Source organism: Rissa tridactyla, chromosome 3 (genome assembly GCF_028500815.1).
Source record: "Rissa tridactyla isolate bRisTri1 chromosome 3, bRisTri1.patW.cur.20221130, whole genome shotgun sequence".
Taxonomy (NCBI): Eukaryota; Metazoa; Chordata; class Aves; order Charadriiformes; family Laridae; genus Rissa; species Rissa tridactyla.
In genome coordinates this window covers 51,392,955-51,406,694 of record NC_071468.1, presented here as the reverse complement: position 1 = coordinate 51,406,694, position 13,740 = coordinate 51,392,955, and the positions used below count along the sequence as shown (strand labels likewise).

General features: G+C 34.9%; 1 protein-coding gene across 13 annotated transcripts in view; it reads left to right on the top strand.

Moving 5' to 3' along the window:
- Positions 1 to 13,646, top strand: part of QKI (QKI, KH domain containing RNA binding) — a 163,296-nt gene extending 149,650 nt beyond the window's left edge. For 4 of the 13 annotated variants that reach the window (XM_054193921.1, XM_054193917.1, XM_054193915.1 and 1 more), the window contains 4 exons: positions 356 to 443; positions 2,762 to 3,058; positions 5,732 to 5,806; positions 10,476 to 13,646. In XM_054193921.1, the coding sequence (XP_054049896.1) occupies positions 356 to 443; positions 2,762 to 3,058; positions 5,732 to 5,806; positions 10,476 to 10,492 (477 nt within the window). In that variant the 3' untranslated portion in view covers positions 10,493 to 13,646. Of the gene's footprint in view, positions 1 to 355; positions 444 to 2,761; positions 3,059 to 4,959; positions 6,363 to 10,475 lie in introns of all 13 variants that reach the window. The other 9 variants (XR_008465214.1, XR_008465212.1, XM_054193919.1 and 6 more) reach the window with 7 other exon arrangements.
- Positions 13,647 to 13,740: the final 94 nt, after the last annotated feature.

Below are 13,740 nucleotides of genomic sequence, written 5' to 3'. Positions count from 1 at the left end.
CAATTTTTTAAAAGATACCTTTAGGAGTACATGAAAACGTTTACTGAAATTTGAGAAAAAATTTCCATAATCAATTTCTATCAATCACAACTTACATTACCCCTATTTTTGTAATTTATGGTATGAGCCTTTTTCAAAACTCTTTTAAGATATTTATCAACACCACTTAATGATAGACAACATGCAAGTTGTACTTAATTTAAGGAAATGTTAACAAAGCTTACTGGTTTTGTTCCTAATGGTACGCAGGTATTTTGCTTGGTTAGAACTTGAAGGCATTTTATTCTATGTCCCTTAAATCTTGTTCACTAGTGAATTAATAACCCTGACTTTATTCTCGTCTTTTCACGTGCAGGCAGAAGGAGAAGACAGCCTTAAAAAGATGCAGCTGATGGAGCTTGCAATTCTGAATGGCACCTACAGAGATGCCAACATCAAATCACGTAAGCATGTCATAAGCTCGAGGGTCAATGCCATAGTAATATTTGCAGGTTTGGATTCTTAAAGCTACTTTTTGGCAAACGTGCAGTACAACTGTGTTGGAGGTTGGAGGGAAGTAAAAAGCCTACAGGACAGTAGGTAGCCATTCCAAAAGATCTTCTGGAGATAAGTTATGTCAGTTTGGGGTTTTTTTTGTTTGGATTTTCCCCCCGGGACCCCTCTTTTTTTTAAACAGTATGGCTGGGTTGAAATATTTACAAATATATAGTTTAAGAAAATTCAACCCGTAAGCCAGATTTTTCTATTTTACAGTCATTCTTTCCTTAATACATATGAAGGACAATGGACTCCTTTTCCATTTTATTTTTAGAGATTTAATTTGAAAACATTACAGATGTTCAGGATACTGTGAATACATTTTTCTGTATTATATTCCTTCCTTTCATCTTGCTTGCATGCGTCCCCCCAATGTTATGTTTTTCCAACAATTCATCAACTGATTTCACAGCTGAGTTCACAGGGATCAGTGATGTAATGAGCCATTTTTATGATTTCTTCCATTACATTTGTGTGAGAATGCCTTTGCAAATGCATGTATGCACAGGTTTACACTTGAAAATTAATTACATACACCTACTAATGAAAGCATATAGCTATTATTTGTGATACAAATTATTTTCTCTAGTTGAAAATCTCATTTCTCTTCCTGAAACTGTAGTTGCTGATACTGTTCCAAAGTAAATTTTTGCTGTAGCTGTGATACAGATGTCAAATGTAAGCACAGTTAAATCAGTCTTTTCACTAAGGGCCCACTGATATTTGCAAATTTGTTTCTCCGCACAGTCACCATTTCCATGTTGAATATGTTTAAAGGTTGGAATGCAGTTAGGTCAATTTGAGAGTGCTTACACCAGTGTAATTATTCTGATTTGAAAAGAGACATGAGCAAGGGCTTTTACCGCTACAATGGTAGCGGTAAATCTTCCAGCTCTAATGAACACAGTAATATTTAAAGCTAGATCACTTTTAAATATATTTTAGTCTCTAAATTATTACAAATTTATGTGTAAAATAGCTGACGGATTAGCTTAAATTGGTGCAAAGTGTTGCATAGAAACCTTTGTATTAACGTGAACTTTTTTTGTTTGAGCTATTCCCATTGGTCTATTGTATCAGTGTAAGTGGGAAGATGGATTTTTTTTTTTTCATTTTTTGACTAGAGATTTCCACACTAATATTCACTTCTTGATAATAAGACAATTTCACTGATTGTGTTTTGATTTTAATGAAAACTTGAAGATGTAGAAGCTGTATTGGTTTATTTCCCTTTAAGAAAGGAAATGAAAATGTTTAAGGGTTTAGTTTTTTTAATTATACATTAAGTCTGAGCACTTGTGTTTTTTTAATTACTTTTATTTTTTTAAACAAAAGTCTCAGATCTGAAAAACTTTCCTCACGTTTCTTTTTTCAGACCACCTGTAAGTTAATTAAATCAATATAGATCAACAGTAATGTGCAGAAATCTATAAATTATAAACCTTCAAGACTGACTGTTACCAGCTGATGTGTTAGTGTTTAAGAAGTTGTTCATCTTGTGTGCCAACAGGCTTCAAATAACACTTAATGAAATGTGCTAGCACTGTTTGGGGGGAAAAAAAATAAAGGCACCTTTTTCCTTCACCCTAAGCAAGACCATAGTGAACTTCTAATACAAAGAAAGTATTTTATTTTGAGGAATTTGATATGGAAGTAACTTTTGAGTCTATTTTACTAATGCTAGAGTAGGAGAGGAGAGGCATTGTGTTTCTAGGTCGTCTTTAACTTTACTAATCCTGGAAACTGGAATTGCATATATGTTTAAATACAATTTTAGGATGTATAAAAACTGTGGACTCATACGACAGCTCTGCATAACTGAGTATCTGTGGACTCTATGGTTGCACTAAATTTTGTACTCTGTATTTGATTATGACAGTATTTTCCTTGTATCTCCTGCATGCATCTCGGTCTCATGCAGTCTTGATAGCATAAATGAAGAAATACGGTCTAAATGGAGCTTTTGTGCTGTGTAACCTGTTTGAGAAATCTACCTCACTGTTTTACAATGGCTTTTTTATTTTGCATGTTCATACTTAATCACACTGGAAAATGGAAAGCTGTTTGCATTTGAATGGTGTGCTTTGGCACGGTGTGATCAGCGCATGTACTAATGATTTCCTTTTATTTTTCTTCTTTCCTACTTTTCCCCTTTTTTCCCATTCTTTCCACGTTTTGTACTGCTATCTCCACACTTTCCTCTGAATTTCTTTGCTTACTGTAGCAGCCCTTGCCTTTTCTCTTGCAGCAACAGCCCAGGCTCCAAGGATTATTACTGGGCCTGCGCCTGTTCTCCCACCAGCTGCCCTGCGTACTCCTACGCCAGCTGGCCCTACCATAATGCCTTTGATCAGACAAATACAAACCGCTGTCATGCCAAACGGAACTCCTCATCCCACCGCTGCAATAGTTCCACCTGGACCCGAAGCTGGTTTAATTTACACACCATATGAATACCCCTACACGCTGGCACCAGCTACATCAATCCTTGAGTATCCTATTGAACCTAGTGGTGTATTAGGTAAGATCTGTGTACGCGGATGACTGGAGACTGTGTTGCCTATGCTTTTGTTGTATGTGCAAGGTAGAGGTCATGGGGCTCAAAGAAAAGAGTTTGAAGCAACAAGCTTGTCTCAGGTATATCAAAAATGCCTAGGAAAACTGCTCAAATGGTGTAACTCCAAAACATTTTAAACATGTTTTGCATTATTAAATATGTGTATTTAGTATAATAATAAGGTTACTGAAAATGAAATCTTAATGTTTTTATGACACTAGATGGTGAATACATAGGCAAGGGAAGAAAAAAACAAATAGAAGTTGACATCTATTATGTGTCATTTGGGCTCCCATAAATACTAGATTTGTTTGTGCTGTCTTCAATACAAATTAATTTCCAGTAATCTGTGGAAGAGAGAACTTCCTATTTTGCTATACCTTTTTTAGTAGCAAAGCCGAAGAGAGTAGAAAGGTCTTTATTCAGTTTGTTGGGTTTTTTGCTGCTTTATTTTGTACACAACTGATAAATCTCTCCTCAGTGTCAGAAAGCTGTAAATTATTTTGTAAGCAGAAAATAATTTCAGTGAATGAATATAAAGCGGGCTAAATTCTGACCAAAGGATGATACAATTAGGAACTTTACTGATGGCTTCTTTTATATACATTGGATTGAAATGTCTGTCATTCATTGACTTGCTGTGTGAGGCAAGAATGATAAAGCAGCCATGACAATTCATTTAACTGGTCAATATGGAACAAGCAGTTCCAATAGTTTCTTCCTTCCCTACCCTCTACACAATCTAAATAATATTTTCTCTTCAGCTTGTTCTGAATTGCATATGACCTTGGTGCTGCATAATGTTGATTTTATAGGACTTTGATCCTAGTTTGTTTAGTGGCAGTTATTGATTTACACAAATTCTAAACATCTCTAATGAACACTGGACAAAAAGGTTCAAAGTCAATATTTTGTTGAAAGTATTGCAAAAAATCAGTGTTTCACTTACGTGACAAATACTTGTTATCTGTATGTGTGCATGTTCCCACATTATATTTTATATAGTAAAAAAGAAAATGATTTCAGACTTTTTCAGACTTCTGCCTTTCAGGATTAGTGAATCAATAATAAAAATGTTAGTAGGACAAAAGTATGCAGTGGGTCTGTCCTTGAGCAGCTTATGGTTGTTTTCTATTACCCCATAGCCAGAATTCAGTGAGCATATGATAATTATTAGATTTCCCTCAAACATGTAAATGTTCTCCCCAGCTCCTCCACCCCCCAATCTGCGAGTCCACTTTTGATACACCCTGGGGTAAAGTCACTGTTACAGGCATCATCACAGTAGCTATCAGTTGCTAGTTAGTGGCACACCTCTCTCCTGAATTCAGTTAAAAGCAAATAAAGAAATACGTCATTCCATAGTAATAATTTAATACAGTGAAGGGAACTTTGATTTCTCACTGAGTTTTCTGTAAAGAGAGAGGAGGGGGAAATTACTCCTAAAATGGTATCTGAAAACATTGCATACTTTTGGGCTTATTACAGGTGTAGTGCCCTAAACTCACCAAAGAATCTTATTTAAAAAAGGAAAAGGGGGGGGGGGGGGGGGGGGATAAAAAAAAAGACCACACCTCCACTTAGGTAGCATAGACTCAGTAACTCTTAATACATCTACTCTACTATCTGAGCAACTGTATAGAGTTAATTGAGTTAAATTAGTTTCTCGTTGAGTTTTATTTCAGACTACATTAATTCTTATTAATAGTATGCTATATTTTTGTGGCAGACCTTTAAGGCGTCTTAAAATAATTCTGTTAAAAATGGCAAAGAAATACACCCCTATTAGTATTTTTGGGGGTATTGGTGTTGGGATCAAATTTTAGTTGGTGACTAACTTTTAATTCCCTTCCTTTTATCTTCAGGTATGGCTTTCCCAACGAAAGGCTAAGAATTCAAGAACGGTCTTAACTGATCCTTCATCAGATCTGAATTTTAACAAATGCTTAGTTTCAGCAGCCTTGAAAAAAGCTTGGCCTAGCAGTCAGTGACTTACTTGCACTTTTTTGCACATAGATTTAAAGTAAAATAGTGCTATTAATTTGGGTTAGCTCCTATTATTACAGAGTAGCTGTAATTTATGAGTGTATAGTAGTGTACTGACTGCTAAGTGTTCTATATAGTGTTTGCTTTACTAATCACCTAATTCATTGCAGTTCATACTTATTGACCTAAAGTTTAAAATCACAATCTGTAGGCTTGAAGAATTGCTTTAAATTTTTTTTTTTGTGGTAGAACTGGAAGTGATCTTAAGGTTAGCAAATAATTGTCAGTATTAAAAGATGGCATTATTTAAAATAGTCCTGCTGCAAGAAAGGCACTTCAGTGAATATGTGACTAGTAAAGCTTAAATGTGCTTGGGTCTAATAGATTTCATGAAATACTGTAATTTTGGGATTGTAAATGAATGGATTAAACAGGTTAAGGCCAGGATGTTTAAAATAAATGCAATATTAATCTGCACAGATAAACTTCTTTTTTAAGATTAAGATTTGAAACTACTGTGCCTTAACTTGTTGCTTTTCTTAAAATGAACTTTTGTAGTTAATGATCATTTAAATCCATTTTGATAAACCTGCTGTTAATGTTTTCTTTGAATGTTTTCTAACTTTGTCTTGGTAATTGCAATTTAACTAGGTGCGGTGGCTACTAAAGTTCGAAGGCACGATATGCGTGTCCATCCTTACCAAAGGATTGTGACCGCAGACCGAGGTTAGTTTAGTTCTGCAGTTCTTGTTTGTAAGAAGTGCTTTGAGTGTACATGAGATTTGCAACACCACAGCTGGTTAACCAAATACCATATTTTGACCCATTCATTATTTTTTCCTCAAAAATCTGGTTAGTTAATATTTCATTAGAGTTTTGGGAAGGCTTGCAGTTTTAACTTGACTTTCCCAGCTCAATGATATATATACACTTTATGATCTATTCAATATAAATGCTATAACTGATTCCCTTTTAAAAACTATGTAAAGATCCATCTGCAACAGGAAACACTATGAATTCAGTGCTGCAATAATTAATTTGGTCATGTGCCCCCCCCAATTTGTTCTCTTAATTGGTGTGGAAGTATCAGATTGGTGTTGCAAAATAAAATGAATGGATGGTTGCTTAATGAGAAAGAAGTAAAGGAATAAATGCCTCCTGTCTGTGTCTGGAGAAATCTGAAGATTTAGATTCCTTTTTTTTTCCAATAAACTTTTGAGCCACTGTACTGTATATTATGAGGAGGATGCATGTTCTCAGATACCTGACTGAATTCAGAAAGGTAAGGGCTGTGAAGATAATACTTCAAAAGTTGTTTGAGTTTGAATTACTAAGGGTGGGGGAAGGGAGGGTGTTTTGGTTTTTTTACCAAAATCTATTTCTTGGTATTTGCCTTTTGCTGCTAAAATGTGTAACCTGAAGGAGAAGCAACTTTTGAAGTCCTGTTGGTGAGATGACATCCAATATTTGGGCATCTCTCTTTAACCCTTGAATGGAAAGTAAATCTTCATTTTTCTCCTGTTCCTCAAGTGTAATGCCTTTGGACCCCTGAATGAAGTATTTAAGCTTATTGAGAAAAGTGATATTTTCGGTTTATTGACATTGGCTAGGAAGCAGTGTGTGGGCTGAATTCTTATCCCATCCCTGCTGCTGACTCACTGTGGGTTTCGGCAAGTCATTTAATCTCTCTGTGTATGTTTTCCCATCTGTAAAATAAGGATAATAATACTTCCCTACCTCACAGGGGTGTTGTGGGGGTTCTTGTTTTGTACAGGGCTTTGAGGATGCAAAGCGTTATGTGCCAAGTATTATTATTCTGCTCTCATCAAAATCAGTGTTGTGCAGGCTCCCATGATATTGTAATATTCAAAAGTCAAATTCAGGTGACAGATCTGACATCTCCTAACATTGACTACACTTCACTTCTCACAGCCTCCCATAAATTAACTACAGGAAACAATACAGATTTCAATCAATACAGTTGAAAGGGCACTCCTGGATATTTGCTCTATTTAGGTAACACTTTTATCTTTCATATGTAAGGATCTTGTGCTTTACAGAAAGCGTAAAGCTGATAATAAGACACTACTTAAGTTTTCTAGAAGATTGCTTCTTCTTTTATATCACTGCACACTATCTACAGCCCATTGGCTTGTTCTCATTTCTTGATAACTCTTCAATGGGCAACAGGGTATAACCAGGATAAGGTCATAGCCCATGTTTACCCAAAAAAAAGGAAGTGGAAAAAAGATTAAAACCTGTCTCTGTCAAGAGTAATGGGTGGTAAGGATTTGGTTATCTTTGAAAGTTTGACCTGATGTTGCAAAAATCAGTTTTTGCTAATGGTCTTTCATGATCTGCAGTGGTAGTTTCAGGTGACGGGTGAGACTGCCTTTTTGTTTAATTAAATATTTGCCTGAGACAACCAGTAAATACACTGATAAAGCATTAGGGGAGGGGGGTGGCAGGAATACCACTTTGTAGTTTAAGTTCATCATTGTAGTGTTTACTCAACATAGATTTTAAATACTTTGCAAAGGGCCTAGATGTTTTGTCTGGGTCGCTTATAAGTAACTGAAATTACTAAATGGTATCGTTTCATCTTCTTTTAAAATACAGCCACTTTCTGATAATTCTGTGTTCATATCTAGCCGTATTGGAAGCCCAGTGTCTTAAGTAAATAAATAAATACACATGGCTTATCTCCTGTGGAATAAGTCATGCATACCTCTCACTTACAGCATGAAAACCATGCTGATATTTCAGGAAAACATTATTTTAAAGTCTTATCTAAATAATCCCAGTGTGTATTAAGAAACTTACACAAAGTTAATTTTACAACTGTACTTCATTGTATTTTGAATTTTAAATCCTAGATTATCACTGCACAGGTTTAACAGTTTCACAAAAAGTTTTGAAGATAACTTTGTTCAGCAGTAAAGCAGTTTCATTTACTATGTTAAAATTATGTTACAGAATTAGAACACTATCAGTATTTACCATATTCACCTATTTGGTTGTTCTGTCACCAATATACTTCTATAGCTGTGGCCTTGAAAAACAATGTCAGCAAACCGAAATACTTTTTTTTCAATGCAGAAACTTTTTTTGATATCGTTAAATGTCACTAAATCTCTATTTGCATTCATTGGGTCTAAAGTTTTGGGGTTTTTTAAGTTCTACATCAACTTTCAAATGACTTTGTAGTACTACTGCATTCACTTTTTAAGTAGGTTTTTATTCTTTGCATAGGTTTTTTTTCTTTTTTTAGAGATAAGCACTGCATTTAAAGCAAGAATCCCCAAATGTGTAAATGTTTTACTCTTACAACTAAGCATTTAGAATTGGTGAAGGGTTGAAAAATATAGCTCATTTTAACTCAGAATAAAACCCCAGTTTATAAATAATACAAAATTGAATTTGATGCATATAACAGAGAGACTGACTGATTTAATTGTAATAAACTGTAAATGGTTTTGCACAGTTGACAAACCTGTGTGTACTGTAGAAGGCCAGAGACTTGGCAGAGGATGTATCACAGGTGTACTGGTATTTTTAAAAGGTAGCTTGCTTTGATTATAAACTCCACAAGAAATATTAATGCTGAGAATTTTCTTGAATGTTTTATCCAGACCAACTGTCACATAATTTATATATAAATTTTAATACCATTTAATCAAAATTGTAATCGGTCTCAAAACGCTTTAAGACTCTGTTTCTAGTATACCTGTAAAGTGGTGAGATTGTGCCACACAAAAATATTTATTTTTATTTTTGCTTATTTTTGAAAGAGCCGTTTTAATTTAAACCAATCCCACTTAGCATGATTCTGAAAAAATTCAGGGAGCATGTGGTCTCATTTACGTTACAGCAGTAATTTTTCATAGTGTTATGAACTGTATCCTAAATGATAGGCCATTTTTATTATGTGAAAGTAAATCAGCCCACAGGAAGGATTGCTAAATCGATGCTATCTGTGAATATTACACCTACTGGACTTCATTTTATGTAATGGCACAAATCTAACTTTGCACTGAATACCTTTCTCACTTTCATCTCCTCTGCCTTAGTCAAAATGGCAACAGTACAAAAACTTTATCAACCTCAGAATTTATTAGCTATAATGAAGCTGTTGAATGAGTCTTAAAAAAAAAAAACTATAAAAAAAATCATACTACTGTTAAGTGGACCAAGTTTGGTGAAGGAGAATGTGAGAGAATGATTAAAGAAGGAACAGCTCAAGAACATTGGGAATGATAACTTTCCACTTGAGAACTTTTTTATGTTTTACTGTAATTTGTTTGTGTTTTTGGGTTTTATTTTTTGTTTTGGTTTTTTGTTGTTGTTGTTTTTGTTTTGGTTTTCTTTTTTTTTTTTTTTTTGCAAAAGAAAATAGTATTTACAGGTGGCTTCTTTTAAAATATAAAAATATAAAGCAGGAATGTATATGAAATGTCAGATTTTATTGTATTTGCAGAGTATTAGCTTTGAAAATGAATAAAGAGAGCTGTTTGTAGTTTTAAAATGCCTTATTAGTATCAATTAGATATTTTCTCTATTTTTTGATGTACTTAGAGCTTTTTAAGTATAGACTTTAAAATGGCAGGACTTTTACAGTGTTTACATGCAAGTGCATTTTATAAGTGTCCTATATGTGTAAAATAGTATTTTGAACGGGAAAATGCTGGCTAAAGTAGCAGGCTGAGCGTTTTCCTGGTTCCCACGATGATGCCTACATTGCTAGACTTCAGTTTAGTATTGCTTTGTATCATGAGGCCAAGAAATTCCATGTTGTTTGTAAATAGAATAAATGAAAGGCAATAAAAAATTTATTGAACAAAAACCCTTTGTTTGGCCCATAGTTTGTTGAACCAAATTGTTTCTCTAAGTCCAGAATTCCTTAGATGACTCCATTCTTTTAACAACCAGTTATTAATAATCACATCCATCATTAATAGTTGCTTTAATGCTTGCACCTGGGGAGGTACTAATGCTTAATAGCAGTCAGATACTGATGCTGCGCACTGACTGTTGTTCCAGAAATCTTCTACCCAGTTCCAAAACTGTTCATCGTTTTTTGTTTTCCAGTTTCCTTCATCGACTGCTACTAACCATTAGTCGTTAGTCGTATTTTATCTCTATTTCTCCTGTTAACCGGTTTTGTGGGAGCGGGCTTCTCCTTCACGTGTCCAAATCATGATGGAGGGCTGTCATGATTTTATTGCATTCTGTAGATGGTGTCGATCAGTATGTCAGAATTAAACATGCTTGTTTTTTTTATTAGTTGTGATTAGTTTTCATGTTGTCATTAAGCCGTCACTAGCTGGAACTAATCTCTTCTCTATCTTTTCTTTCTTTTTTTGTTTTGTTTTTTTTTTTGTTTCTAACCACCCAGCCGCCACCGGCAACTAACCTATGACCTTCTGACCTCTGAACTCTTCACCCAATGATGACCTGACCATGCCTGCCTGCTGATCAGTTAACTGGTAAACGCCTTTGCTTGCCTGTCTTCAGTGCAGCGAGCTGGGGCACTTGTCCGTTCGTCTTACCATCTAACAAAACAGACAAAGAAATTGTTGTCCTCCAACTCCGCTTTTTGTTGTTCTCCTGTTTGGGTGAAAGTGGTTCTAGAACCTGCACTGAATAGTAGTAAAGCAATAAGGTCCAACTCATCCCTCCGCACTGATCATCCTCTAGTGTCCCGCCCCAAGCGAACGGTAAGGAGGCCTCGCACGAGATGGAGACAGATGTCCCTTAACTACCCGATGACAGAGGCAGTTACTGTGAGAGACTTCTAGGAATATTTTTCTTCTCAAAAAAAAAAAAAAAAAAAAAAAAAAAAAAGAAGTCAAAGCTCTCTCTGAATGTACTGTGTGATGATGCATCATGCATGAACCTTTGGTCAGGGATGTCATTGGGGAAGGGATTCCAAAAAGTATTCAAAATTTGATACGCTGTTTAGTCACTACCGGTGCCCTCAAAGGGCAGACGTTGCCGCCTTTTTTCTATTGCCTGCCAAATTGGACGTTTTAAAGGAAAGTGTGCCATGAAATGCAGATTCCGATGACTTTTCAGAACTACATTAATGCCGAGAACAAAACAGCAACACTATTAAAGCAAAATCTGAGTTTAAATTATTTTAACCATATTTTAATCTCCTCGGAAGATTACATGAGAACAAGGTACATGCATTATGTGTCACATTACTGGGCAAACTGTTCAAATATTTTTTTTAAACCTCCCTGTATAGAAAAAAAATTCATTAAGGATGTAAAAGCCATGCTTGCCTATTTGCTGTATACATGTAATGAAATTGTAGATAAGTGTAGTGCATTGAAACAAAATGAACAAAAAAGTAGATACTTTTACTATACAAGGGTGCTGGTGCAGAAAAAAATATATTTTTGGAAATGTAGCATTTTATACTTTCAAGTGTTATAAAAAAAGAAAAAAAGAACAAAGAAACCCTTTATTTCATTAAATGATTTTTTCTGGTGGTTGTCAAGAAACAAAAGACCAAAAGAGCCTTTTAGTCTTTCTTTTTTATTTTTTAAGTATTGGAATAAGTCTAAAGAAAAGGAAGTGCCTTATTTTCTTCATGGTCATTTAGTCAAATGTCTTGTATAATCAGCTTCTCCCTCAGACAAGTTACTGCATGCCACTCAGTCGCCCAGTATGTGAAAGAAGCTGTGAGGAAAGACAAATGATGAGTTGACCATATTAATTACCTGATTTTTGCCATACTAGTGTGATGTGACTTTGCCAAAATCTCCTTACCTAAAATATTTGCTAAGTTTTTGTCAAACCAGCCCATTGTTATTTCAGCCACTCCACTTTCTAAAACATAGCAAATGCCGTACTTGTGCAATGTAAACCAAAGGGTTCTGTGATGCAGACCGCCTCATGCTAGATGAGACTATTAGCTGACAAATGTTTGTAGAGCTGGAAGTATGTCATTTTTGTTCAGGGATGGAGAGGAGTTTTCTTGATTTTTGGTTAGAATAAATACACATCAAATATAGGAGGCTTCGTCGTCGCCCAGAAAACTGATGTTCGGTGGATAATGACATTGAAAGAGCTTAGCTAGTTTTCAGTTACAGTCTGAGCATGTCCCCGGTTTTTACGAGCAGCTCCTGCAGTGGCAAACAGCATGCGCATTATTTATTTTTCAGCTCTTCTTTGACTATTGTTAGGTCTGCCCGCTGGCTTTTCTTTATAAGCTAAGCAGGAGAGGGGCATCAGCTAATTGTTTGAAGTCCAGCTGTACTTTATTTTTGACCTTTATTTCCACATGAGATTCATACAGCTGGGCAATTGCAAGAGCTGAAGCTGTTGAACGCACAGTATTTAATTCTGAAAACATTAAGTATTACTTTGTGTGGGGCTCAGTACTAAACTTGGCAAATATCAGGTGATAACTTTATTCCCCTCTTGTCAACTTATTCTCCTCCTGCAAATCTTCACAGCTTCCAAATGAAAGGTCAATAGTAAGCTAAGAGGGCTTACATTTTTAAGCACCTGCATGGTGACCTCATCTAACATCTTGTCTCACCTGGAAATAATTATCAGTTTATTTACTATGCAATAGACATTCATCCTTCCGTATTCAGCTAGCTTTTTGTTTATTGTGCCACCGGCTTTGTCTTCCTGTTACACATACAGTTGTGTTGATTTTACTTACAGTATATGCTGTGCCATTTTGATTTTATTTTGGTTGGTTGGTTGAATAAACTTGCGACACTCGAACATTTGAAGAGAGATTTGCTAAAACAATACCAGTATTTGATCCAGTTTCATCTCAACTATGATAAAACCTGGACATTTTAGATGTTTATCAAAGGTCTTTTACGGGGGGGGAGGGGAAGTGTATGAAATAGATGTGTGACATGTGAAAGTAACGTTTGCTCTGAACAAACTTCTGAAAACTTAGTTGACAAAATTTTGGATCAACTTAAAAAAAAATAAGCATGACTTTTGAAATCTCTGGATGCCTTGGTTCTCAGTATTATCATTCTTTAATGACTTTTTCTTTATTAAAATAAGTAGTTTTAAGACTTCTTTCTGACAGTATTATGTAATTTTTTTTTAGAGTGGGTAGATGGGAGTGTCGCTTGTATGTAACCGTACAGATGACATGTATTTGTCTATTCTTTATTATCTTAGTAGTTTCATGCTATGTATGTACCATAACCAACCTATTGCCTATGAGAAACATGTAAGATAATGTATTTACAGCCATTGTTACAAGTTTATAATGTATTTTTCTATCTTGTTTTATATGTATGTTATATAACATTCAAAAGAATTTTTTTCCTGATTGAGAAAAAAGGATACAAAATGCAAAACCCACAATTTTGATAACTGAAAAATTGCCAATTGTTTTGCAGTACTTTATTATATTGGGAGTGTTGTCTTTCTTGGGCTTTTAGTTAGCTACTGGATGAATACATTAGACATATTTGGGTTTTAGTTGGGTTTTTACATAGCTTGCATTTTAATTCTTTGGTTCTTTGCTGTTTCTATTAACCCATAGCATTATTTTAATAAATGTTATAATACCAACCTACTAACTCTGGACTATGTCTGTTTATTAACCATTACATGTTTAATTAAAATAAACAAATAAAGACGGAAGAATGTAAAGTCTTGAGTTACTGGAC